This window comes from Bos indicus x Bos taurus, chromosome 16 (genome assembly GCF_003369695.1).
Source record: "Bos indicus x Bos taurus breed Angus x Brahman F1 hybrid chromosome 16, Bos_hybrid_MaternalHap_v2.0, whole genome shotgun sequence".
Lineage (NCBI taxonomy): Eukaryota > Metazoa > Chordata > Mammalia > Artiodactyla > Bovidae > Bos > Bos indicus x Bos taurus.
Window position 1 is genome coordinate 1,810,507 of NC_040091.1, and position 17,628 is coordinate 1,828,134.

General features: G+C 55.9%; 1 protein-coding gene across 20 annotated transcripts in view; it reads right to left on the reverse strand.

Annotated features, from left to right (window-relative positions):
* Nucleotides 1–17,628, reverse strand: part of PLEKHA6 (pleckstrin homology domain containing A6) — a 138,305-nt gene that overhangs the window by 23,165 nt on the left and 97,512 nt on the right. For 12 of the 20 annotated variants that reach the window (XR_003514834.1, XM_027564208.1, XM_027564218.1 and 9 more), the window contains 8 exons: nucleotides 15,456–15,560; nucleotides 14,718–14,790; nucleotides 12,270–12,370; nucleotides 8,348–8,553; nucleotides 6,411–6,893; nucleotides 3,999–4,515; nucleotides 3,448–3,534; nucleotides 2,427–2,480 (listed from right to left, as the gene is read on the reverse strand). Coding sequence is in view for 19 of the 20 variants with exons in the window: in XM_027564208.1 (XP_027420009.1) it covers nucleotides 2,427–2,480; nucleotides 3,448–3,534; nucleotides 3,999–4,515; nucleotides 6,411–6,893; nucleotides 8,348–8,553; nucleotides 12,270–12,370; nucleotides 14,718–14,790; nucleotides 15,456–15,560 (1,626 nt within the window). In the remaining variant the exon portion in view is untranslated. The other 8 variants (XM_027564219.1, XM_027564209.1, XM_027564213.1 and 5 more) reach the window with 5 other exon arrangements.

A 17,628-nucleotide genomic window follows, 5' to 3' on the forward strand; every position in this document is an offset into this window, starting at 1 on the left:
CCCCAACCAGGGATCTAAAACAATAAAGGAAGCGGCAGCAGTCTCGCCCTGACCACCCCCGCCGTGCTGTGCCCCCCAGGACGGTTTAGCCCGTGTGGACCTTGCCTCTAGGGGAGTTCCTGTGTGCCACCTTCTGTCCCTCCAAAACGTTAGAGAAATCTGGTGAGAAAGCGCCTAACCCAGGACCTTATACTAATACGTAGCACTGGGGTCAAGGGTGGTCAAGTTAATATTTTTGAGTTTTGGAAGAAAACAAAAAAAGTGATCATATTAGCAATCACTACCCACATCAGTGTCTGCCAGAGGGCTCTCATACGCCTTCTGACCTGGCTCTCCCAAAAACTCTGAGGTACAAAGGGCAGGTCCTACAAAGTCCATCTCATGACTGAGAAAACAAAGACCCAGAGAGACCAAGTGACATTTCCAAGGTTTAAGGAAAGTCCTTGTAAACAGCACAGTTGGAACTCGAGTGTAGTGTCTGACTATATTCCGGACTCTTCTCGTCATACAAAACTGTCTTTTAAGAATATTATCCTCTATCTAGGAAGAGCTCCTCTGAAACGTTATTCCTGAAGCCCCCAGCCCTCCTGTGAGGGCAGAAGCCCCCAGGAAGGGGTCCTGACACCTGACACCTGAATGGGACAGCCAGCCACGTGGATGGGCTGCAGGGAGGAAGGCCTGACCGGGAGCCCTGCCACTCACCAGCCCACAGCCCTGCAGACCCCGCTTCCTGCCAGTGCTTCCCAGCCCTGAGCTCTGGCGGACATCCTGAGACTCACCCGCACACAGCCTAGAATGTGCACAGTGCCTTCTGGGACTAAAATGCCATGTTCTTGGGGACTGGGAGCCATCGCTGATTAAAGTGTGTGTATTGTGTTTCCCAGTGCCCAGGTTCTCCCACGAGGCTGAGCTCACTGAGACACCATGATCCTAGGAGATGAAAGTCACATGGCTTGTGACTAGAACCACCAGCAGTTACAGCCCCGTCCTCTGATACCATGTTTGTGATCCTCTCCACAACGTTAAGAGCACAGAATTAATCTGATGAGGTTTGACCCCAACTTCTTCACGTTAGATGTTTCCTCAGCTGTAAACTGAGTCAAAAGCTCAGAGTCATAGCCAACCTCTGTTGTTCATTGGCTGCGTGTCCTTGGCATGTTATTTGATCTCTTTGGGCTTTTCACCATTATTGTTTTTAGTTGCCAAGCTGTGTCCGACTCTTTTGTGACCCCATGGACTGTAGCCCACCAGGCTCCTCTGTCTATAGGACTTCCCAGGCAAGAATACTGGAGTGGGTTGCCACATCCTTTTCCAGGAGATCCTCCTGACTCAGGGATCAAACCTGCATCTCCTGCATTGGCAGGTGGATTCTTTACTGCTGAGCCACCAGGGAAGCCCTTAGTTTCATCGTATCCTGTACAAAATGGGGATAATAACAACACCCACCATGCAGGGTTGTTATAAAGATTAAATGAGTTAGGATCTGTAAAGTGCTTAAAACAGTATGGGGCACAGAGGAAGCATCCAATTATGGTAAGTCTGCCATTGTTATTATTGCTGTCATTATTCTTTCCACCACCCTAGGCTACCTCCACCTGGGCCTGGCGCACATTCAGATCCCCACGATTTGGGGGTACAGATCTGAACATGAGTACGTCCTCATATAAATGCCCAGCATATTGACCCCTGACCTATCTAAACCCAGTATCACAGCCTCATTAGCCTCAAAAGGCACGGCAGCCAAAGGCGAGAGCCCAGGTAGTGGATTCCTTCCATCACACAGGGACACGCACTGCCTCTTCAGGATGCTCATCTGTAACACTGGGTTGGTTAATATTCCCTCTGTCTATGGCACTGAATTCTCAGGAAAACATAAGCTGTGTATACAAAAAAACTTTGCAGAGGAACTAACAAATATACTGAATTAACATAAACTAAAAAATCAGGGCAGGTCTATGGTCCTTCATTTACAAATTATGGAATTTAACCACAACCTGGAATTGTGGAATAGGATAGGCTAATTTCCCAGATTCAAGCTGAACTATATCCTTAGCTTTAGGATTTAGTTCAGCTTTAGCCAAAACTCCCATTTTAGAGCTCCTCCCTATCTCTGCAACTCTCTCCAGCAAAAATGCAAATTGTTGCCTGCTCCCTGGGGGCATTTCCATCTGGGCCGAACAAATAGATGGCTACATTAATTATTCATGTGGTGATTTACTGTTCTCCTTTCCCCAGGAAACTCCCAGCTGTCCTAAAGGGCTTTGCAGAGAAGGGGTGTGAAGCTGTGAACCAAAATATAAGCCGCTTTGTTGTGCCCTGGTAGTGCCAACAAAGGCTGTTGAATGGATGGAAGATGAGGAGGCGAGGAGGAACAGGCGGACGTGATGGAAGGGCAGGGGGTGGCGAGGGGCACCAGCTCTGCCTACCTGCTGATCCAAATACTCTAGGTTTCTTTGCAACTGAAGGTCTAAAAGTTCATCCTACCCGGAGCCCGAGGCCCAACAGCAACACAAACAACAGGAACACAACAAAAGAAGACAATAAAAAAAGGAAGCAAAGCAGTTAAGAGTTAGCTGGGCAGTGACAAAGAGGGGCCGCCCTGGCCCTGAGGGGTCTAGGGAAGGGAGAGGGGCAGAGGAGGGGCACACGCCGTGGCTCCCGGTGCCATGGCTCCCGGTCAGCCTGGCCCTCGCCTGGGAGATGGAGGAACCAGGAAGCCACTCAGGCAGCACTTTCTGTCAGCACTGCGTTTTCTGGGGAAATCCACTGTTTCTGGGTGGGTGCATTTGCTCTGTGTCAAGACTACAGAGTTTGGACACACGCAGAGGAGACTCGTTGAGGGAGGTCAATCACAGGCCCTTGGGGACAAGGACTCTGCCTGTTGCTTCCAGAGGCTCTCCCAGCTCTCCAAGTGGAATTTCTGTATCAAGTTCTCCAGGGGAGACGGAATTCTCAGGAGAACAAATTCCAGGAAGAGACACGAGTGGAAAGGTGAGAGAAGATAACGAGAAGACACAATACGGACTCTTCCTCAATCCCACCTCTCGTCTCTTTCCCCCGAAGTAACATTCCAGGAGAGGGCAAGCTCGAGGAAAGTATACTTAGGGGGAAGAAACCTAGACAGCCACGCCTGTTTGGGGAGCGCGAGCCTAAGTCTTCTTCCCAGCCCGCAGCCTAAGCCAGTCCCCTCTGCATACCGGACAGGGGTATGCAGAGGACGGGGACATCTCACGTTTCCAGGGTTTGTCCCTGCTCCTCTGCCCCGTGTCACTGCAGAGAAGGGGTAATTAGCACCGCACTCAGTATTGACGTTAGAGTCCAGGCTGCAGGGAGGAGGTATCCAGAGGCTGCCAAAGACCAGACGGTCCAGGCACCGGGCACAGAGCATCCGTCCTCCCCTGGGAGGAGGGGGCCTGAGGGGAAGCGGAGTCGGGGGAGAGGACATACCATCTTATCGTGGACCGTGGGGGATGGTGGGCAGTTGTAGGGGAACAGTCCTGCAGGGACTGGCCGCCTGTCTCCCAGGTAATCATACTGGAAGAGAAAGGGGATTGGAGAGGTGAGGCTTCAGCTGGGACATAAGCTTCCCCACCAACTGCAGCTCAAGGTCAGGGATGCTGTATCCTGTCCTGGAGCAGATTTCAAACTAACATGGACAGCATTTACCCACTGCAATATGATTGCAATGATCTGTCCAGGTCCTCGAGGTCTGAAGCAAACAGAGCCTCTCTGCCCTCTTATACAGCATCAGGGCTCCTGGCACAGCCTGGGGAGGGGCACAGAGAGCAAAGTTCCTGCGCAGAGGCAAAGCGACTCCTCCATGGACAGGACCGCGGGGCTAGCGGCCCCGCCCCAGGAGGCACCTTTGGTCTTGTGGAGCCAGCAGAGGGACCCAAAGGCCCCACACGCCCCCGCCTCTCCATGTCTTCTCGACCGACGGCCTCAGGCTTCCGGGGGACCTCAGGGGCTGAGGAAGGCGGGGAAGGCGGGGGGCTCACCTTGGGGGAGCTGATGGATCGCCTCATCACGTAGGCGGCAGGGTCAGCGTAGATGTCCTCGCTGCGAGGCGGCAGCCGCTCAAAATGGGCCCTGGGTGAGCGGGCGGGGGAGTACACGCGGCTGCGGCTGTAGGAGCCCTGGCCAGGCGAGCGGGGCACGGAGTGGGAGCGGGGCTGCAGGGACAGGCGGCGCAGGGAGCCGGAGGCGGCATCCAGCTCGTCGTAGTAGACGGGCTGCCGGGAGGGGCTGGGGATCCAGACGGTGCCATCCGGCCGCCCAAGGCCAGCAGGCTCCTTCCACTCGCGCAGCTGGAAGGCAGGGCCGCCTCCGTTCCGGAAGGAGTGCCGCTTATCCTCCAGGGCCCAGGGCGGGCTGACCCGGTCGTAGGCCGGCATCGAGCAGATGCTGTCCGGCCGCACCCCTGGGGGGTAGTACTGGTAATCATCAGGGAACTGGGCGGAGTAGGGGCTGTAATACTCAGGGACCCTACGGGACACAGGGTAGAACCTAGAAGGACTGAGAGAGAGAGAGGACTCTGTAAGGAAGCCAGACAAGACGGGCATGTTCCCAGCCACCTGCCCGTGCCCCAGCCGCCCCTCCCTGTCCTCCAGCCTAGGCGGGTTCTGACTATGTGGACGTGCCCTAGGCTGACCTTGCCTGCACTGCCCACGCACAGAGGCTTGTTTCCAGAGGTGCAAGAAGGACCAGTCCTCAAACTCCCTCCCTCAACCAGCTCCCTGAGGCCAGAAATTTCACTATTCAGAGCTTCCATCCTTCTCTCTTTAAAATGAAATACACTAGGGAGAAACTTTAAGCCCTTCAGCCATCTCCATCTCAGCAGGAACCAATTTCTCAGATCCTTTCCAGAGAGGCTGCGAGCAGAAAGAAGTGGAGTGCACCAGGCCCCTGGAGATGGGCAAAAGAGGACACACAGGGGCGCCTTCCCTGATTTCAGGTCCCGTCAAAGACTCAGCCAGTCGGGTCCTGGGACTCAACCCAAGCGAGGAGCTCTCCCCAGGGCAGGGCAGATCACCACAGTGAACTGTTACCTGCAGCCCTGGAGCTGCCCAGAGCCCCAGGGAAGGAGCGGTAACCCCACCTGCCTGATGAACATACTCAGGTCCAATAAAGGTCTTCAAATATCCAAATATCTAATATCCAATAAATGTCTTCTATCCAAAAGACATGTAAAGACATCCAAAAGAAAAATAAATGTCTTCTATCCAAAATGTCAAATATCCAAAAAATTCAAATATCAGATATCCAATAAATGTCCTCAAATGAAAGCCAGTCACTATTATCTAGTAATAGATAGTAATAGAAGTAATTGATGCTTTTGAACTGTGGTGCTGGAGAAGACTCTTGCAAGTCCCTTGGACTGCAAGGAGATCCAACCAGTCCATCCTAAAGGAGATCAGTCCTGGGTGTTCATTGGAAGGACTGATGCTGAGGCTGAAACTCCAATACTTTGGCCACCTCATGTGAAGAGGTGACTCATTGGAAAAGACCCTGATGCTGGGAGGGATTGGGGGCAGGAGGAGAAGGGGACGACAGAGGATGAGATGGCTGGATGGCATCACCGACTCGATGCACGTGAGTCTGGGTGAACTCCGAGAGTTGGTGATGGACAGGGAGGCCTGGCGTGCTGTGATTCACAGGGTGGCAAAGAGTCGGACACGACTGAGCAACTGAACTGAACTGAATAGAAGTAAACTTGTCTAGAGGGTAGAACTAGGGCCAATGAGTGGCAACATCTTTCTTTTTCAAAAAGTGTTTATAAATAATGGCTTTCAAACAGTTAGAGCCATTCAAACACAAAGCGAGTTGCCTTGGCGGTTAGTGGGTCTCGCATTGGTGGAAACACTGGATGTTATACAGGGTGGGAAGCAGGGATGGATGTCTAGCTGGAACAGCTTTAAAGGTCCCTCGTTGTGACTGCCTCCACATTTCAGTCCACCCAGTGCCCTGTGGGGCTTCCCTGGTGGCTCAGATGGTAAAGAGTCTGCCTGCAATGCAGGAGATCTGGGTTCAATCCCTGGGTCAGGAAGATCCCCTGGAGAAGGTAGTGGCAACCCACTCCTGTACTCTTGCCTGGAAATCCCCATGGACAGATGAGCCTGGTGGGCTACAGTCCATGGGTTTGCAAAGAGTCAGACACGGCTGAGCCAGTTAACTTGCCTTTCCTCTGTTTACTATCCTGGGCGAGGCATTGGGCGCTCTGCCCGCTTCCTCTGAAGGAAGCATCAGGGGTAGGGGGCAACCATGGGGCAGGAAGGACTTGGGCAGGCAGGGAATGGGGCTGGTTTCCCCATCCAGCCTGGCTTCTGGAAGGTATCTAGCGCAGGCTGCCTGCATGTCACACCCCAGCCCCAGGGGGAACAGCACCCCACCCTACCCGCCCCAGGCCGCACCTCCGAAGGTCTTCAGGAGGGGGTATCCCTCGGCGCAGGTTCACCCACTGCTGAAGCTGGTTCATGGAGCTCTTGCGCTGGGCGATTTTGTCAGGGTTGGTGCGTGGCGGGAAGCTCCGCCGGTGACCCCCGCTCTCGGAGTCCTGAGGCGGGAAGGCCGTGCTCCCTGGCCGGCTAGGGGAGCTATACTGCCAGCCATTGGGCTGGGCGGGCCGCTCCCCACCTCCCGGGACCCTCAGGCCCTCAGGGAAAGGGCTGCCTGGCTCTGAGGCGGGTTCCGGTCCGGCGTGGACACCGTTGGATTTCACCAGCGGCTCGCTCTTGGCGTCGGGCCTCTCCGGCCTCCGCTCCGCCTTCTCGCAGCCCCGGCCGTCACCCTCACCGCGAGTCTTGGCCTCTGGTTCAGGCTTGGGAACGCTGTTGTGGGGGAGCTGATGATGGTGTTTGCCGGGTGGGATGTTCTCGGAGTCTGGCTTCTCATGGCTGTGGGACGCCAAGGGCGGTGTTGTAAGTGACCCCAGCCCAGCGTGGAGTTCAGGTGGAGGAAAGTGAGAAGGAGAAAAGGGATGAAAAGGATGGGCAAGAAAGCAGCGATGGAAACAGTAGTCAATGTATTCCATTCTGCTTCCTAAATCCCACCTTCCGCTCTCTCTCCCTGCTCCAGTCAGGGCAACTATAAAGCACAATCCAGGGTTACCTGTGTGTGTTTGCTTGTCGTCCCCAAGGGCCACCCTCCACTCCCTTCTGCTGACCCACCTGGAGTCGAGCCTTCAAGCTATGGCCGAGACCAACCCCACCCAGACTGGGTCTCCTCTGCAGTCTGTCCAGGACCCAGCTGCCTCACTTGGTGGCAACTGTACACGACACAGAATAGAAACTGCTGATGTCCCAGCTACAGAGGCTTGTGACAGGCAAGCCTTCTCTCCTAGAGAAAGTTATTTAATGTTCACGAGCCTTGGGCTCCTCAATGGCAGAGTGGGTAAGGACTGTGTGAGGTCAAATGCGGCAGGCACACCAGGGGCCAGAGTGGCTGCCTCAGACTTCACAGGCACAGAAACCCCTTTCCAGAACAAGCTTCTCACAGGACTTTCTCTGAGAATCTAAGCTTCATGAGGTTTGCGCTTGTCAGACTTTTCCTACCTTGTTTTCCTAGCAGCCTATACACGTTAGTATTTACAGTAAATATTTGTGAAAAGAATAAGTGAACCCCTGGAAGTTCACTCCTTGGTAGAGGCAAGGACGGACTCTCCTGACAGCGACCTCTTTATACCTTCTCTAATTCAACAGTCAAGCATCCTTGCTGAGACACTGCTTGGTGAACAATTCTAAGACACGCATAAAGTCTTGGAGTCTACACTGTAAAACCTCTTTCTGCTGGGTCCCTATTAAAATCTAACTTCAGATGCAAAGTTGAAGCAGAGCCAGGGGCTGAGGCTCCGGGTAATGATGGGATAAAGTGACTCACACACTGAGCGCTTGCTGCACGTCAAACATTTTACATACACCATATTGTCCTCACAACCCAGAGGTAGGATTATAAAGGCTGTCTCTGAGGGTCAGAGGCTAAGTAACTTACACTCAGGTCACACAGTGGGCAAGTGGCTGAGCTGGGCTTCGAACCTGAGTCCCACAAAGGTGGTGTGCTGAAAAAAATGAGCCAATGACCCTATATGGTTCCTGGCCAGGCCCTGCTGGAACTGGCTTTTCTGTTGGCCTCCACTGGCTCAGAAAGAAGAGGAGGAGATGCCCAAGGGAAAACAGACTACAGCTCTGAAGTCACTTAGTCAGGCACGCTCCTGGAAGGCAAGGAGCTTGTTCACCTTTTCTAGGGGTTCAAGCCCATGTGCTGGGCTCAGCAATGGCATGGGGTGGGGGCCTCTTCACCCCACTCTCTCTCTGATGGCACTGCCCATGCCCTGCTCCAGCCCCACACTCACTTGTGACGCGAAGCCTGGGGCGGCGCCGACTTCTGGGCTGGGGGAATCTGTACTCGGGCGGCCTCCCCCATGGCCTGGATCCAGGCCTCCTGCTCCTCGGGGCTCTCGGCGCTGAAGAAGTAGGTGCGGACCCCGGCGTGCTCAGCCTGTGGGGAGAGGCAGTGCGTGGAACTGGCCCCAGCCTCGTCCACCCAGCACACAGTCACCTGTGGGGAGAAGACACCCAGCCCGCAGGAGGGGTGGTCAGGCCAATCACTCCCCCGACCGGCAGCTCTTGGCTCCATCTGGAGCTCAGGGCAAGCTGAAGAGGCAGGCCACAGCGGTCCCAAGGACTCCAGCTGGCCTCCGCCTGCCTGCCTGTGACTAGCCCTCGGGACACCACCAGGCAGCCCAGTAATAGCCAGGCAGGCTTACCTGCCCTACCTGAGGCGGTTACAAGCAGAAGGGACAATTAATTACCTCACCCGCTTCGCCCACCAAATTCGGTCTCTGATGTGAAGGTCAGTCACCCCCATGCCTGGGAGAGATGCCTCCCACCCTCAAGCATGGCCCATCCCGGCCCCAGCTCAGCCTCTAGGAAGCTGGCCCCCTCCTAGGCAGAGGGACAGCACGGGCACACGGGGGCATGCAGAGACAGTCAGAGCACGCTACCTAGTTGGCGGCCGCAAGCAGGCATGGCAGGCGGGCACCCCGAAGAGAGCTCCTGTCCAGAGGAGGGGTCCTCACGTGGCCAGAAGGAGGAGAAGCAGAGAACAGGTCAATCGAACACCAGAGGCAGAGACAGGAGACGGCGTGGCAGGAATGTTGAGGAGCAGGGGGACATGGGGAGCTACTCGGGCTACCCCTCCTACTCAGCGTCACCACCAGGACCACAGCACCCAGCAAGGCCCAGTCCACCACCAGGAGCCGTGGTGGAGAGCTCAGACCCGGAGAACCTCGACCGGCAGAGGGGAGAGGGCAGGGCAGCCCAGTGCTAATCCTAGCTCTGTTCCTGACCAGCTCGGCAACTGCAAACACACTGCCATGTGGCTCTGGCCTTAACGGAGGCACCTGTTCCATGGGTATGTCCATGAGGAAAAGACGCTCCCGAGCTTGAGTCTGAGAGCTGAGAACACTCCCCAGGTGAGAGCCACCATCTCACAGAAAAAGCAGCTGGCTCTGTGCATCCCACTCATCACGAGAGATCCCAGAGTGCACATTGGCCCCTGACCCCTTGGGTGCAAATCCTGGGTCTCCGGGGTTTGGGAGCAGAGAAGGCAGGGCTGTTCTGACGAGCCCCAGGGCTCTCCTAAACAGCAACACTGGGCCCACACCCTCCGGGAGTTCCCCCAGCCAGGCTCCGCACACCCTCAGCAGCTTCCCTGGGACAGGGTTTCCTTCCTAGGAGCCGCTGCCCAGTGGAGGAGCATCCTGCTTCTCTCAGCACAGAGAGGGGGCTCCTTCCTCTGGATCCTGCCAGTCCCCACTGTCCCGCCGGGCTGCCCAGCAGGCAGGCAGAGGAAGGGGGCTGCTGACTGTAGAGCCACTGTAGACTGTAAAGCCACCGAGGCTGTAAGGAGGTCTCCAGGGGTTGAAACTACAGCAGGGCCCAGAGTAAGGCCCCTGGGGGGGAGGACACAGGGATCCTGCAGAGGAGAACCGCACCGGGGGACGAGGATGTGTGCCCTGGGCTGGTGGGAGCGGCAGCAGACAATTCACCCGCTGCGCTTCCAGTGAGCGCCCTGTGTGTGCAGAGCTCTGCCCTGAGCACCAGTCACAGGGAGGGCAAAGACACGCTCCCTACACCTGAAGAGCTGGCAGTCAAGCTGGAGGACAAAACACGCCCATGGGGAAACAAGCAGAGAGCCAAGGCACAGGAACAACTGCCTGTGACAGTGAAGCAGAGGGCCTGGGAAAAGACAGGGCGACTGACGCGGAGCCGCACCAGCCTGGAAACACGAGAGGGGCCAGAGAACGGGGGTGGCGCCCGTGGGGAGCCCACCGAGCCCCACGGGCGGCTCAGGGCACGGCAAGGCATTCAGCCACAGGACGGGCAGGACGGCCCCTCACTACTGGCCATCTGAGGGTGTCGCGGCGGGACAAGCCTCCCATCTGTCTCCTCGCCCCTCCCTTCCCTGGGGAGGCCACTGAGTGACCACAATTAGGACCTTCTGTGGGCCACTGAGCACAGCCCTCAAGTCGGGATTAAAGAGGCAGTGCGCTCCTCAAGGAAAGGAGAAGGCTGATGGGCGCGGAGGCCCGGGTTTGCGGAGCAGGTGTGGCAGTCACTAGGGACGTCTCTCTAAGGCGACCGCCAGCAGGGCTCCGGGCTGGAGCGTGTCTGTGTGCACAGGTCTGCAGGGGAGGGTGAGACAGGCTGTCTGACTGTGTGGGTGTGTGTACTTATCTGTGTGTAGCAGGACCGTTTGTTGTTGGTTAAACAGCCTGTTCCTATTTCCCCAGCTAAAATCTGGTGCCCTGGAGCCAGGCTCCTATTGATTATTCATTCTGCAGACAGGACCCGTGGAGACTGGGAGCTAATTATGTGCCTGAGCAGCCCGTCCTTATTCCCCGGAGCAGCACCTGTGTATCTGCCCACCTCTCTGGAGCCAGGTGACCAGAGTCTCTGGGGCCCCAGGAACTTTGACGCTGCCCTCGAGCAACCTGTGGGTTTTCAGGGTCTTAGACAGTATTTCTCCACTGGGGGAGAGAGGGCTTTGTACGAAGAAAATGCATGGTCGATATCATAATTTTATATTTGGAAAATGAAAAAGAACCTATGATCTTTGCATCATTAAGTCCAAAAAAGGCAAGGAATTTTTTTTATCACTTCAAACAGGCCATGAATTTTTAAATGTGGAAAAACACTGGCCCAGGAAGAGACAGCTGCAGACGCATCTTTGATAGGTGGATCCCCCATGGGTTCTGAGCAGCAATGCTCGCTGCTCAGAGCAGGCAGGTGGGGCCCGTCTCCCTGGGCCCTTACTCCTCAAATTGTGTCTCCATGAGGTTAGTGGCTTTTAATTACTGTGCCCTTTATACTCTTGCACCCAGTTAGTTGCTCAGTCATATCTGACTCCTTGAGACTCCATGGACTATAGCCTGCCAGGCTCCTGTCCATGGGATTGTCCGGGCAAGAATACTGGAGTGGGTTGCCATTCTCTTCTCCAGGGCATCTTCGTGACCCAGAGACTGAACCTAGATCTTCATTGCAGGCAGATTCTTTACCATCTGAGCCACCATGAAACTCACTTCCTAAATTTTCTCCAAAGATTTTTTTTTTCAGGTAGAGCACATTGTTTATGGAATCTAAAATACACAGGCCTACAAAAGCCATTTTGCAAGGTTACAAATATAGCAGGGCGCTGGGCCATGACAAGGGCTGTGAAGGGGACAGGGAGCAGGCAGCAGGGTTGAAGGGCAAAGCAAAAAAGGGAAGTGAGGACCAGTGACAAATTGAGGGCCCTTACACGGCCGTGGGAGCATGCTGGGCACTGAATGGGAGCGAAGAGCTGACATCTGAGCCCCTTTAATTAAGGTAGCCTGGGGGTCTAGTTCCCGTAAAGGTGTGGAGGAAGACTTTCCAGAGCGGATCTTAAAAACCCACGGGCCCACAGCTTCTGCCTCTGCGGCGAAGGATTTCCTCAGTGCCAGGACGCTGCGCAGAGGGTCCGCGGACGCAGCACAGAATGAATTCTCCCCCAGGAGACTGTGGTGTCACGGAAGCTCATCTCTACAGGCCGGCTCTGGGAGCGAAGGCCAGGGGCCAGCCTTGGGTGAGCCTTGCAGCAGCCTGGACTGAGTCCTGGGGCCACTGCCTACTCCCCCAGTACCACCGCCCGGAACTGCTCAAGGCGGCGGCTCCTGACCCCGCTGCGTTCCGTGCGCTCGAGGAGAAGGGCCTCCAGCCCCCAACCGGCCTGGGAGAGGAAGGCCCACTGACCTTAAAGGTGTGCTTCCGGCTGATGTTGTCGGAGGGCTGCACCGCGGCCACCCGGAAGCTCAGGAGGGGCACGCTGCCCAGGACGCTCTCCTCCTTCTCATCTGTCGAGGAAACAGCGACGGTGAGACGCCTGCGTGCCCGTGGGGCGGGGCGGGGGAGCGCAGCGCCTCAGCCTTATGGTGATAAACACCCGAGAACCCCGGCTCCCCACCGCCTGTCCGTCAGCTACTCGGGGCCATCGCACAGCCACACAACGAGAGCTGGGGAGCATGGCGGCCCTGCAGACACTGTGCTAGACTCGGGGAGCTCACGTTCCTAGGAACCGCAAACAAGCACGTAAGAGCCAACATTTTGGAGTACTTGCAGCAGGTCAGGCAGTGTTCTAAGTTAAAGCCTTAGATTTAACTCGCCCAACAATCCTGTGAAGGGTACTGCATGACCTCCATTTTTATGTAGGCAAGGAGGCTGAGGCACAGGAAGGTTACATAATTTGTCCAAGGCTACTTAAGTAGAAAGTGGTAGACTGATCTTTAGCCCAAGACGTCTGACTGTCAAGCTAGCATTTGTAACCTACCTCCTGCCCCCAGTGCCCCTCCAGACAAGGCAGTCCCAGCAGTGACACCCGGAACAGGTCTTAATGGGGGGTAGAGCGGACACTCGCATCTTGGCCTCCTCTGGGTGGCTGTCTCTAAGGTTCTCCCAGGCTCCTGGCAGCTTGCTCTGCCCTCCCCCGACTAGACTCCCCACTAAGGTCTGAGTCTGCCCAGAAGACACACCCCTGCGTGGCCTCTGGCCCTGGGGCACGAGCAGGTGAACGAACAGGCTGCAGCATGACTCATCCCGGATCTCCGCAGGAGCCTGATGGATCAGCTAGCTGGTTCCCAGGTGTCAGGTGTCCCACACACCCACACACTCACAGGGGCAGAGGTGCTCTGTGGGGACCACGAGGTGGGGACTCCCTGAGGCCATGCAAGAGCCTCCCCACTTCCCTGGGAGAGCACTTTATTCCTGGGCTGGAGACTCTGTGAAGCCCTCAGGAGGGGTCAGAGGAGCTGTCAGAAGGGTTACAGAATCCACGAACTCCGCCTCCCCCTTACTCATCCCTACAAAGACCCTCGGGCCAAGGTTCCTGCGCTGACCCTGCGCAGTGCCTATCAAGGGCTGGGCAGACGCACAGGAGGGCTGGCGACCTGGAGCGTCTTCAGGAGGCCGAGGCTGTCTCCCCGGAGTGGGTGGGCCCTGCTGGGCTGAGCGCAGACCAGTGTTTAGGGATCTCCTGAGAGCATGCCTCATGGAGAGCACCCCCCATCTCTGCTCGCCTGGAGCTCAGGGCTTTTCAAGGTTCCCTCTCACACCCACAGAGACCCCAGCCTCCCTCCCACCTGGAGTTGCTGTCACTCTCTGGCTCCAGGGGGGCCCTGCGTCCCAGGGCCGGCCCGAGCAGATTCCTTGCTCTCAGTCTCAGGGTTTCCTCTGTGATTGGACCTACATGTGCAGCCCCTTCCTGCTGTCTCTCCTAGGGACTCAGGAGCCTCGGGGCACAGCGACAGTAAGGAGGGGTCCCTGGGTACAACCTTTGTGTGCCAAAGTTAATGGTCTCCTGAACTGGCCCCAGGAGACCGGGAGAAGTCGGATCCCCGCCTTTCCGGGGCACGTGGGAGAAGGAGACAGCCACACCTGCTACATCCCTTCCCCTTCTCTCTCCTCAGCGCCCAGGCGTCAGCAAGACAGGACTGTCACTGCCATCAGCCCCTACCAGTTCCCTCCACGCCCTCCGTGACAAAGTAATGCTGTGCATGCTTTGAAAATAACCTCCTAGGGGCCGCTGCACCCAAGTTACAAGAGCTTTACCCTCTTTTGAGGGGAGGGAAGGGAGTGAGTACTGGGGCAGGCAGAGAGGGCAGAAGCTGGGGGATGATCGTTTATCCCACATCGACAGAGCGCCTAGCGCATGCCATGGGCTGTTTTTGGTGCTGTGGATACAACAGTGAACAAAACTGACCAAAAAACCCCACCCGCACAGGCCGGACCATGCGTTCCGGTGGGGCAGGAGGGAGCTCAGCAGACAAGGTCCAGTTAGCAGGTGGCCTGCTTTGTGGCCAGGCACTCTCCTCTTCTCCCTCCTTCTCCTCTCCTGCCCTCCTCACCCAGACTTCACCCTCTGCCACCTGACAGTCTTGTTCGTGCACCGCACTACCCATCAGAACTGCCTGAAGCCCAGGAGGCACTCAGTAAATACTGTCGAGCAGGAAACAAGTGAGAGAGTGTAAGCAAGAAAGCTGTGTCTTATCTCACGGTCATGCCCCACCGGTGCCAGAGACCACAGAGGGGATGTGTGCGCCCCTATGCACCGACATGCATCAGGTTAAGAGCCCCGTGACAGGGCAGAATGATAAAGAGGGGGCACTGGCTCTCGGCATCCCCTGCCAGCACCAGGGACAAGCTCACCTTTGTAGTAGAAGAGGCAGCGATCCACCAGGACGAACCAGCGCTTATTCCATTGCTTAACTCCAGAGCTGGCCTGCAGGACACACAGGGGAACAGACAGGAGGGTCTGTGAGCTGGGTGCGGCGAGGAGGGGGCATGCAGTGGAAAGAGGGCTGCATTCAGTATAAGGACACCTGGCTTCTGGTTGTGGCTCTGTCACTAAGAAGGGCCCCCAAGAGCCCTCAGAGGTGGGCTGGGGGTCCCAGTACTGCCTGGGACCTTCCACTTCTGTGGTTCTGCGCCTCAGCGACTCCCCCAGGGAAGCTAAATGCGGCAGCAAAGAGTCGGAAGGACTGAGCAGAAGGGCAGGCAGCGGTAGTGGCAGGGTCAGCAAGGAGAACTGGACCCCGTGACTCAGAGGAGACATCCCTCCCTTCATAACAAGCGGGCCTGCTGACCGAGCTGTTGGCTGCTCTCATAGGGTGAGGGGCCTAGTATATTTCAAAGTCATTGCCTCTGCCCATCAGGAGACCTGGCTGGACTCCCAAATATGATGCTAATTTCTCTTTGTGACTTTAGGAAGATACTCGACCTGCCGGAGCCTTTATAAAATCAGGAGATTCGTTCACAGAAATATACCAAAATAGAACCTGGGAAAGACATAGCAAAGTTTTATACGTAGGCTCTTCTGAGTACAGAGAAATGACGGTATAAGGAGAAGCAGCGTTGTGAGGGGCAGGATGGCGGAGGAGGCCTCACCTGCTTGAAGAGCCAGCCTGCCTTGGTGACGGGAGCACTGGGGTTCCGCTTCATGGAGTGGGAGCGCTTGCCGAAAGCGATGGCCTTTCGGGATGGCCGGGCGGCCTAGGGAGACAGACGGCAGCCGGCTTCACTCTCTCCCTCTCCTTCCCGCCCCACCTGCACGGAGGGGCTGCCCTTGGCAGGAGAGGTCCCTCTCCAGAGCCACCCCGGGGGCCCTCAGGTTAAGCAGCTCAGGTGAGAACCTTGGATCTGTTACTAACTCAAGGGCACAGGCTTTCAATTTTTTGACTCTTTTTTAAATCTCTAATGTGGGGCTCAAAAGAATAGTCCTACCTGTCTCACTGTGATGTGGTTTTTGTTAAGGAGAAAATAAGACTTTTTTTCCCATTTCACTTCTGGCCTATCCTCCTCCTATTGGCCTCACTCCTTACCTCTTTCATAATGCTGTCTTGGACCCACTCAGTTGGAAGTAGATTCCCTACATCTCCATCCTCTCCGAGTCCTATTCACTCCTGAACATCAGCATGCCACAGACCAGGAAGGATGTAGGGGTGTTCTCCTGGCTCCTTACTGCCACACGGACACTGCCATTCTTCCCACATTCTGGCAACAGTCTCTCTTGAAGTACTACTGGTCTTTCACTGTCTAGCCTTTCTTACCACAATGAGCTCCTAGACCATTCCTTCAGAGCCGAAGGATTTTGATATCAGTCATCTGCTTTGTTCTAAGTCTTGCATCACAGTGACAATTTCATGGCTCCAATGGCCCATCCAGTGGCCTGAGTTTAAACTACCCTGATTCCTCAAGTCCAGAATCGTCCACTTGCACCCCAGCAACTCACCCCCACGGCAACACCTTAGACCTGGCCCACTCCCAGGACTCCGTCACCAGCATCGCCAGTTCTCATACTCCCATCTTTCCACCTCAGCGTCCTGTCCTCTGGGATTTCTCACTCCATCACTCACCTACACCAGCTTTTCTTTTCCGCTGTGACCCCCACCTCCTGAATGTCTCCCCTTTTCTTGTGATTCATTAGCTACCTCCTGGTATCAGTTGTCTTCCTATAAAGCCTAGGTTCCCTAGCAGGGTAGATCAACCGCACTCTGCAGCACCCCATCCAGCGCTTTTCCTTGATCTTCTCTGCAACTCTAAACCACAGAGTAATCAGATCAAATCGTCCGCCCTCCCTGCACTCTCAGGGAGATTACGGACTGCAGCGCAGACAGGTCCCTCAGGCCGGCCGCCGCTCCAGAGCACCCTCACCGCTCCCCTGCCCTCTGCCCACCCTGCCCTCCACGGGCCCTGATCCTCACTGAGAAAATGAAGGCTGTCAGATACGCACGTCCTCAATTTCACACCCTTTTACCCAGAAAATGACGCCCTCGCCACTCTCCTTGTCTCCTTCCCTACAAGGTCGAAAGAAGAGGCATTTTCCTTCTTTCCAGGGCCGTTGAGTCCAGCCAGCTGTCTCCTCTGAGACTTGCTTCACCTGTAATCTCTCAACTCTCTTCTTCTCTTCCTCCTCCACTGGCGGCTTCTCCTCGGCAAAGGTGCTCAGGCCTGTCCATCTCAAATCATCCATCCGTCTGTCTGTCTCTCAAACACGCACACACCCTGACTGCCCCTCCACCCACCGTCCACTGTCTGGGAACACCTGCCCTCCCTTCTGTCTCTTTCCTCCTCCCTTTCCTCGTCAGCCTCCTGCGCCTCTTCTGAAATGGTCCCTGCGACGTCACTGAACTCGGGCCACGTGGTCCCTGAATTCTAGAACGCCGGCACTGAGCCTTTCTGCCCCCCGCAACTCTCCTCTGGTCTCTGGGACGCCGTTCCTCACTCTTCAGTACTTCTGTCTGCGCCAGCCCTTCCCACGCTCTGCCTCCTCTGTAAGTGCTGGTGGGCTTCAAACTCACTCCTTTCCTCTCACCAAACACTGTCCGCGTCACCTCGTCCACATCCATCGCCTCAGCTGCCAGCAAAGTGCTAAAAGCTCCCTAACCCTATCTAAGGCCGGTCCATTTGCTCACTAGTCGTCCAGCTAGGGTTGAATAAGCGCAAAACCAAAGCCATCCCCTTTGTAACCAACCTTGCTCTTCTCTACTTCTGTGTTTCTCCTCCGGGGACTGGCCCACACTCCGCTCGGGCCTAAAGCCGCTCTCTGCGCCGGCTGTCA